Source organism: Elephantulus edwardii, unplaced genomic scaffold (genome assembly GCF_000299155.1).
Source record: "Elephantulus edwardii isolate Elephantulus edwardi_28Jun2011 unplaced genomic scaffold, EleEdw1.0 scaffold00011, whole genome shotgun sequence".
Lineage (NCBI taxonomy): Eukaryota > Metazoa > Chordata > Mammalia > Macroscelidea > Macroscelididae > Elephantulus > Elephantulus edwardii.
This window is the reverse complement of record NW_006399761.1, coordinates 14,269,246-14,278,333: the sequence shown is the minus strand read 5'-3', so window position 1 is coordinate 14,278,333 and position 9,088 is coordinate 14,269,246. Positions and strand designations below refer to the sequence as shown.

The 9,088-nt window shown below is 43.0% G+C and overlaps 1 protein-coding gene across 1 annotated transcript in view; it reads left to right on the top strand.

Moving 5' to 3' along the window:
• The window catches only part of EFEMP1 (EGF containing fibulin-like extracellular matrix protein 1), a 112,953-nt gene that overhangs the window by 84,086 nt on the left and 19,779 nt on the right, over nucleotides 1-9,088 (top strand). The window contains exon 4 of the mRNA XM_006880936.1: nucleotides 8,252-8,374. Within this exon, the coding sequence (XP_006880998.1) occupies nucleotides 8,252-8,374 (123 nt within the window). The remainder of the gene's footprint in view (nucleotides 1-8,251; nucleotides 8,375-9,088) is intronic.

Below are 9,088 nucleotides of genomic sequence, written 5' to 3'. Positions count from 1 at the left end.
GGAGTGCTGTCACACTGAGCAAATGGCAACTATTGCTCTGAACCAAAATACGTATCTGCTGTTGAGTGGAAAAATTATTTCCTCTGGAAGCATTCATCCCAACCACAATTTAAAGTTTTTCTTTAATTTTTTCTCTGCAGCTCAAGAGAGCTCCGGTGGTCCATCCGGTAAGGAGGTCTTCCACAGCCTGTCTGGTTAGTGCATAAGCTGCAGGCCCAGGCTGTCTAATTGATTCCATCGCAGTGTGACACTGCAGAGCAGGTAGAACTGCACATCTGCCTGGTTTTGAGGCCGTCAACTTTTGCAGAAGCATGCCACTGCCTCATCTCTTCTCTCTCAGAGTAGCTCGGAAATGCAAACAGCTGGCCTTTTGGTTACTAGTCCAATATTTAATCCACTGAACCATCTCCTTAGAAGAAGCTATTCCTTGGAAAAGGACATCATGCTTGGAAAAGCCGAGGGGCAGCAAAAGAAGAAGACCCTCAATGAGATGCATTAACACAGTGGCTGCAGTAGAATAATAGGCTCAAGTGCGTCAGAGATGACGAGGAGGACACAGCATAGGCCAGGGTTCAGGCCTGTTGTTTGGAAGGTCACTATGAGTTGCACTTGACCAGACAGCACATAACTACAACAACATCTCCTTGTGCAAAATACAGGGTTCGATTTCTTGACAGCTGCGTCCATGGACATTGATGGAGCCAAGTGACATGAAATCCTTGACAAAGTCAATCTTTTCTGCACTTACCATGATGTTGTGTTTGGGGGCCTACTTGTACAGATTTTGGTCTTCTTTTTGTTGAGGTATAATTCATTCTGAAAGCTATAATCTTCTATCTTCATCAGCAAGTCCTTTGCATCTTTTTAACTTCCAGTAAGTAAGCAAGGCTATGTCACCTGTATATTGCAAAAATTGTATGTTGCCATTTTAATGAGGCTTTCTCTCACCCTACTACTATATTCTTCATATAAGCCAGCTGGATTTTTAAAAAGTATTTGCTCAGCATACAGACTGATTCAGGGTCAAAGGCTACAACCTTTATTTTTTTGTGTGTGTATGTGTATGTGTACATATGTATATTTATATATGTGTGTATATATGTATATTTACACATATTTATATATGTGTGTATACATGTGTGTATGTGTATGTGTATATGTATATGTGTGTGTATATATATATGTGTGTGTGTGTATATATATGTGTGTGTGTGTATAATTCCCCCCCAGGTTTAAATCATGCAGCACCCCCTTGTTTGTTCAAAACATTACCACTTGGTGTTTGTACAAGTTCTTCATGAGCACAATTACTTCAGAATTCCCGTTCTGTATAATTTGTTATGATCCACACAGTCAGATGCCTTTTCATAATCAATCAAACATGGTATTATCTGTTTTTAGCAAAGTTCCATCAGACAGCAGTGATGGCCCTCGTCTCACATCCTGTTCAGAATCTGCTTTGACTTTTTGCCAGTTCCTTGTTGATACACTACTTTAGGCATTTTTCCCATTATCATCAATAATTTAGTTTTCTTTCTCTTCAATAGAATTTTGATTGGATGATATTAGATGTATTGTTCAGTGGCATTAAATTGTAAGGGCAGAAACTATCTTTTAAAAATCCCTGTAGGATCACAGTTCCTAGCACACTTCTGCATAGACTAGAAGCTCAATAAATGTTAACTGAATAACTATACTATAGTATAGGCTCACTATGAATCAGAATTGACAGCAGCAGGCTTGGGGTTTTGTTTTGTTACAGTGCACGTGCACTTGGCTGGACATGGCCATGACTTGGGTGGTCTTTTAGTATAGCTTTACTGTCAGAAGGCTCTTGATAGTCAATGAAATGTAGTGCATTGACATGACTAGAATATGTGCTACATTATTTGAGTAATTCCTTACCATATTACATCTTGAGCTGGAATTGCTAATCTTTGCACTGAGTATAGTGGCTTAGGGAGCCCAGGTGGCCTAGTGGTAAGAAGCTGTGCTGCAATCCCAAAGGCACATGGTTTGAATCCACCAGCTGCTCCAATGGAGAAAGAGGGCCAGTCTCCTACTGTGTGATTTACTGCCTCTGAAAACTCTCCAGAGGGTCACCTATGGGTCAGTTCTCACCCAGTGGTACACAACAACATAGTGGCTAAGGGGTAAGGTGTTGTGCTACCAACCCAAAAGGTACATGGTTCAAATCCACCAGCTACTCTGCAGGAGATGGGCAGTCTCCTTGTGAGTGATTTATTAAGAGCATTCAGAAGTTTTTCCCATATAAATTAGTGGTAATTGTTTCCTTCATGTTATGACATTTTGGCTTATAAGAGGTTTCATAGGAAGATTCTACTTTCAGATAGCAAGAGAAATGTGGGCTTTTATTGCAATAGATGTATGGATTGTTTTAACAGTATCAAAAGATGACATTTTTAAAAAACACAATCACTCATAGATGTTTCATTAGAGAGTGCAGCTGGTCATTGGATAGATTTCCTGACCTCAGTCAGCTAAATCAAATATGGGGGCAAAGAATATATGTGTGTATATGTGAGCTCTGGTGGCATAATTCGTAATGAATTACGCTTCCAACCCAAAGATGGTGTCACGCTGGTGGCTTGAAGCTGTTGAGAGTTCTGAGGGAGAGAAATGGACAGTCTCCTCCCACGTGACTTACTGCCTGTGGACACTCACTGGAGGGGGAACTCTGAGCTGGTCCAACTGGAAGGTGTTAAGATGATGAGATGACACACTGTATAACACAAGGTGAATCCTCTCACAGTTTCGTGTGCTTGTGATTGGTGGAGAGAGAGGAAAAGAATATAGTTGAGGTAAGGTAGGCATCAGGATTTTCTTTTTTTGGAATTTTTATTAGAATTATTTTAACTCATCTATTGCTTTTACTTTGGAAGCAGCAGTGGCATCCGCTTCCATAATAGCTTGCCTCTGGAAACCCTATGAACATGGAGAAAGGATGAAAGTTATACAGGTGTCCAGGACTTTTGTTCATAGGGTCGCAACAACAACAACACTGAAGAAAATCATAAAAGATATCAAAATAGAGCAAGTTGTGTAAAAGGGAAATTGTTGCGCCTTTACATAGACCTGCAAATGACACTTTTAAAAGCTGTTGTTATGTGCCGTCGAGTCACCTCTGACTTATGACGTCCCTATGTACAACAGCCCTAAACCCTGCTCTATCCCTTGCTAATCTTATTGTTTCCAACACACCCATCCCGATTACCCCAGTCACTGAATCAATCCACCTCATTGAGGGTCTTCCCCTCCAGCACTGACCCTCCACCCTTCCAAGCATGATGTCCCTCTCCAAGGACTGGTCCCTCCTTGCAGCATGTCCAAAGTATGTTAGATGAAGGTTCAGAGTCCTTGCCTCCAAGGGGCAACCTGGTTTAACCTTCTCCAGAACAAACCAGTTCATTTTCTTAGCAGTCCATGGTATACTCAATACTCTTCTCCAACACCACAGCTCAAAATAAGAAGAATAAACTTCAAAACAAAGGGTTTTTTCCCAAAGCCAAAACTTTAAAACCTGACTCAGTGAATTCTGTAAGTGGATGCTTTCATAGGTTACTTCCCGGCCATCCCTTCTACTTCTCCTTCATGGAAAGCATCTCTCTTTTCCATGCTCAGCTCAGTGAAGCCAATATCTAAAGACCCGTTAGTAAGCTTTTGACATCATTTCCTTGGCTAATGTAACTGAGTGGAGTGGCGTCTACTTCCTAAACCACATGCCTCTGGAAACTATGAACTTGGAGAAATGAGGATACTTAAGGAAGGCATTAGGTCTTTTGTTCATAGAGTGATTATGAGTCTCGCTTGACTCAGTGTCAATTAACAACAACAATGTAACTGAACGCTGGTGGCCTTGTGGTAAGAAACTGCACTGCAATCCCACAGGCATGCGGTTTGAATCCACCAGCCGCCCCAGGGAGAAATGTGGGCAGTCTCCTCCTGTACAATTTACTGACTCTGAAAACCCACTGGAGGGTCAGTTCCAACTCAATGGTACACAACAACACCACAACTGCAACAACTTGACTTGAGAATAGAGAAAAACAAAATACATGGGGAAGCACCATTCTAGCTACTTAAAAAGGGGGGGGGAGTTGCTATCGAGTTAATTCGGTATTATGGTGGTAACCACACAGGTATCAGGACAGAGCTCTGCTCTTTTTTTTTTTTTTTAGATTTTTTTTAAATTTTATTATTTTTGTGTGCGTGTACCGTCAAATCAGATCTGAATGGTACAGGAGGAGATTGCCCCTCCTTCCCCGGCAGAGCATCTGGCGGATTTGAACCATGCACCTCTGGGATTGTAGTTGCAGCTTCTTGCCACTAGGCCACCAGAGCTCCCCAGAGCTCTGCTCTTGAGGGTCTGTATTAAGGCTGTGTAATCACCGGGCCTTTCTCCCAAGGTACTTCTCAATGCCTTTCCGTTCAGTCAGGGACGCCACTTCCTATAGAAGTCACTCGCTCATTGCATCCAATCAGGACCCTCCAGCATAGAAGGAGATTTTTCTCCCTGCTTTCTTTTGTAGAACAGCTAGCAGATTCCAAGTGCAGGCCTTTGGATTGGCAGCACAGCTCCTTGCCCACTGTTGTTAATTGTTTTTGTTATGTGCGATAGAGAACAAAACCCACAGTTGACTCTCCAGCAGGTTTTCAGGGGTTGTTAATCGCATGGGAGAAGACTACCCACCTTTCTCCCATAGAGCACCTGGTGGATTTGAACTGCATGTCTCTGGGTTGGCAGCTCCTTACCCACTGTGCCACCAGAAATCCCTTTCTATAAGGAAGTTCTCACAGGGCTGGTAGAACTGGGGAGTACATTCTAATTACTGATGACTTTATAAAAATTATTCTTGCACAGCCCACATTTCCAACCAAAGTCAAATGGATTGGGAAATTATGGTACACAATGGAATACTACGCAGCATGCAGGAGTAACGATTGTGTAAATTATTATCTAACTTGAGAGGGACTAGAGAGCATTATGCTGAGTGAACTAACTCAGACCCACAAGGACAAATACTGCATAAAAGCATTATTGTAGAATGAGTATGAAGCAGAAAGGTGAGGATGCGCTGGGGGGATTAATCACAGGGTCGATTTGATGGGTGGGGGTGAGGGAAATGGGAAGGATCTGGTGTGGAAAACAGTGTGTTTTAATTTGGTAAATAAACTAGTATAAAAAATAAAAAGTTATTTTTGCATCAAAATTGGTTTTTGTGTATAGAAGAAACCATCATTTCTGTGCTGGTCACAGTGATGACTCAAAGCTCCAGGAGGGGCTGTTGGAGTTTTCATTTTTAATTTATCATCTAGAAATTACAAGTATTGAGATAGTTTTACAGGGAGCTTGGAGTCTTTTCAGTTGTCTAAACTCTCCAGAATGTAGAATCCCGTCACTTTGCTCTCTAATTGTACGGCGTGTAGACTCGGATGGGTACAAAGCGCTCTAACCAATGGAGAGTGGGTTCATGGACTCATAGCGGGCCCTGCAGTGCATGTCTGAGGTTGTAAATTGTACAGGAAATCTTTCTCTCATGGAACTACCAGAGAGGGGACCACCTGTGCGTTAGTAACACAAATCCCTGAGGGTGACAGCACTAGAGCTCCCGAAAAGTGACAGAGAAAACAAAATTCTATCTCGATTATAAAGTACTGTAAAGATCAATGTATACACACGAATTCCAATCACAATTTTGACTACAAAAAAATCCTTAAGAGTTGGCTGCTATTTAGATTGAGTCTAGAAGTACAACCCAGCTGTTACTGCTGAGTTGGTTACTCTACTTTTAAGGACTTTCTGGGCATTTTGCTGGTACCATCGTCCCAGTCTTTGCCAGACAAAATCTCATTGTTGTAGTCACTGTGTCACACTACCCTGCTGAAGGTTTTACTCTTTCACTGACATCCTACTTTTTCCAAGCATGATGTCTATTTCCAAGGACTAATACCGGGAGCTCTGATGGCTTAGTGGTAAGAAACTGCACTGCCAGCAAAGGTACGTGGTTCAAACCCACCAGCTGTTTCACGAGAAGACGGGACATCTCCTCCTGTGGGATTTCTTGCCTCTTAAAACCCACTGGAGGGTCAACTGTGGGTTGGTTCTGACTCAACTGTACACAGCCAGAACAATAAGTTGTGGTGTAACCTCTTGACAATACACTCAAAGTACATGAGACAAAGTTTCACCATGCTTGCCTCCAAGGAGCACACTGGTTGCCCTTCCTCGCAAAATAGACTTAGATACTCTTTTAGGAGGCCATGGGATATGGAATGCTCTTTGCCAATGCCACCGTCAAAGATATCAGTTCTTCTTTAGTCTTCCTCATTCACTATCCAACTTGTTTATTTATTTTAAAATACATTAACCTATCTGTCTTGGGGGTGGGGGTGGGGGGAAGAAAGTCAAACCACAAATAGGATCAAATTGAAGCCTCTGCAATTTGAAATTTTTAGTGACAGATTTATACATACATGCTAATTCAAAAAGTTACAAAAACAACAAGAGGATTTGAAAATCACCAAGGAAACAAGCTGAGGGAAAAAAAATGTACAATATCCCAGCTTGATTAGAGCCAATACCTGATGGCCTTGCGGTAAAGCCTTGGGCTTCTAAGCACAAGATCCGAGACTCAAACCCACCAGTTGCTCCACAGAAGAAAGACGTGGCGCTCCGATCCCGTAAAGATCGACAATCCTGGAAACCCTCCAGGTGAGCCTACGCTGTCTGACAGCATCACCATGTGTCAGAACTGAATTTATAACAGTAGAATTGTTTTAAATAAAATTTTTGTTTCATACTGGCTTCTTTACAATGTTCATATACATCATTCTTCATACCAGATCTCGTCCATCTCCTTTACCCATCCCTCCCTGTACCCATCAAACTGTGACACTGTAATTACCCCCCTACCCATCCTCACCCCTCTGCTCCCCCTCCCCTCCTTGGATCTTCATATACTTTTTTACTAGTTATCTTTCTATTTCTACAATAATGGTCTTATACAGTATTTGTCCCTATGGGACTGAGTTCAGACAGTAAACTTTTTATAGTGTTGAGGAAAAGCCAAAGATTTTCCATTAGAAACTACCTTAAAATGAATAATGACTGAAATGAAATGCATGCATATGAATGAAATGCCATGTATACATAAACACAATGTATCAAACTTTGTTTACAAACTAATATAAAATAAAATCACACAAAAAATAAAAATGAAAGTATTTTTAAAAGGATGCTGTTAGGTCAAAAAGTATAAAATGTATTGACATCTTAAGACATGGTACTTTGTATTTTAGCGTGCACATCCATGCCTCAACTCACTGCCGCCCAGTCAGAATCAACGCACAGCTCACCCTCCAGCGAGTTTCAGAGGCTGTAAACCGCACAAGCAGAGATGGCCTCTCTGTCTCTCCCAAGGAGGAGCTGGTGTACTTGAACTGCCCGCCTTCGGGGTGGTAGTGTCCACTCCCTATCAACTGTTGTTGTCATGTGCCTTCCAGTTAGAACTGACTCGTGGTTGAGCCTCCGGCGGGTTTTCAGAGGCAGTAAAGCACACTGGAGGAGACTGCCCATCCTTCTCCCACGGGGCAGCTGGTGAGATCAAACCCTGTGCCTTCGGGATTGCAGTGCAGCTTCTTGCCACTAGGCCACCAGAGCTCCCTACCGACTAGGCCACCATATACAATAAAAGTACGATGATTTCTCAGGGAAGGAGGCACCTCGGTGAGGAGAGTGGGGGCATAATAAAACAGGGGTCAAGCGAGGCTCTAACTGGATCTGAAATGTTTGCTTACAAAATAAAGTGTGCTGAGGCCAGTACAATAAAGTTTCACTTATTCATTCTTTGCTGTTGAGTCAGAACCAACACGTAACTGACCCTCCAGCAGATTTTCAGAGGACTAGACTGCCCATCCTCCACCCGCAGAACAGCCAGTGGATTTGAACCGCCTGCCTATGGGTTAGCAGCCCAACTTCTTACTAGTAGGCCACCAGAGCTCCCTGAATCATTTGTTAAATCTGAGTGAAATTAGTGAATTCTGAATATGTGACACAATTTATCATTCAAAACACTTTCCATTTGACACAATACCAATGAGTAGCATTTTAAGGATGAAATGAAAACTTGAAATTTCTTTAAGAGGAGAACATACACAAGACGGAGGAGACGTCAACAACTCACAACAACTAAAATCCTTTCTGTGCTGTGTGTCTGTCTGTCCTTGACAGATATCGACGAGTGTGCGGCGGGCACGCACAACTGCAGGGCCGACCAGGTGTGTATCAATCTGCGCGGCTCCTTCACCTGCCAGTGCCAGCCGGGGTATCAGAAGCGAGGGGATCAGTGTGTGGGTAAGTACCCAAGCGCTGGACCACTGACTGTTTAACCTCAGACATTCACGCACTTGCCATCTACTTGGAGAATCATCGCTAACAGTGCCTTATGCATTAGTAATCGGTCCACTGTTCCACACTCACTTGTTAGAATAAGCAGACCCTGAGCTTAGGGGGAAGGATGGGACTCACAATGGAAATAATGAGAAAGTAATTTCAAGACACAGATGTCCACCGGTTTATCACGCAGCATCTTCCCCTGGACTCCTTCTGAGGTTTGGGGCACGTGACTGAAGTTTGCTGTAGCTCAGCAATTTTATTTGTGACGTGGGGATGGCGCTGGTCCCTTTCCACTTGGCTTCCTGCACTGGACGGACTCAGAGCACTGGCTGGCCTTGTGCTATATATATAACCTTGTTCTATGATTATTGGGGGCAGTGGTGGGGCAGTGTGGCATCTGCATTTCCATGCAGGATACATGAGTTCATTCCTGGCCCCTCAGGCACAGCCCCTGTGTCGTGGAGATGTTCGTATCCCTACAACACTGAACAGATTTCAACAGCATTTTCTGATGAAGGCTGGGAGGGAAAAAGCCTGGGAATTGGGTTCTAAAATCAGCCAATGAAAAACCCTGTGAGGTCGTAAAGGCCTGTCCCCATTGTGTATGGGGTCGCCTTGAGCTGGGGCCCAATTTATGGGAGCTAACATGAGAGGTCATGAAGGGAAGAAAGT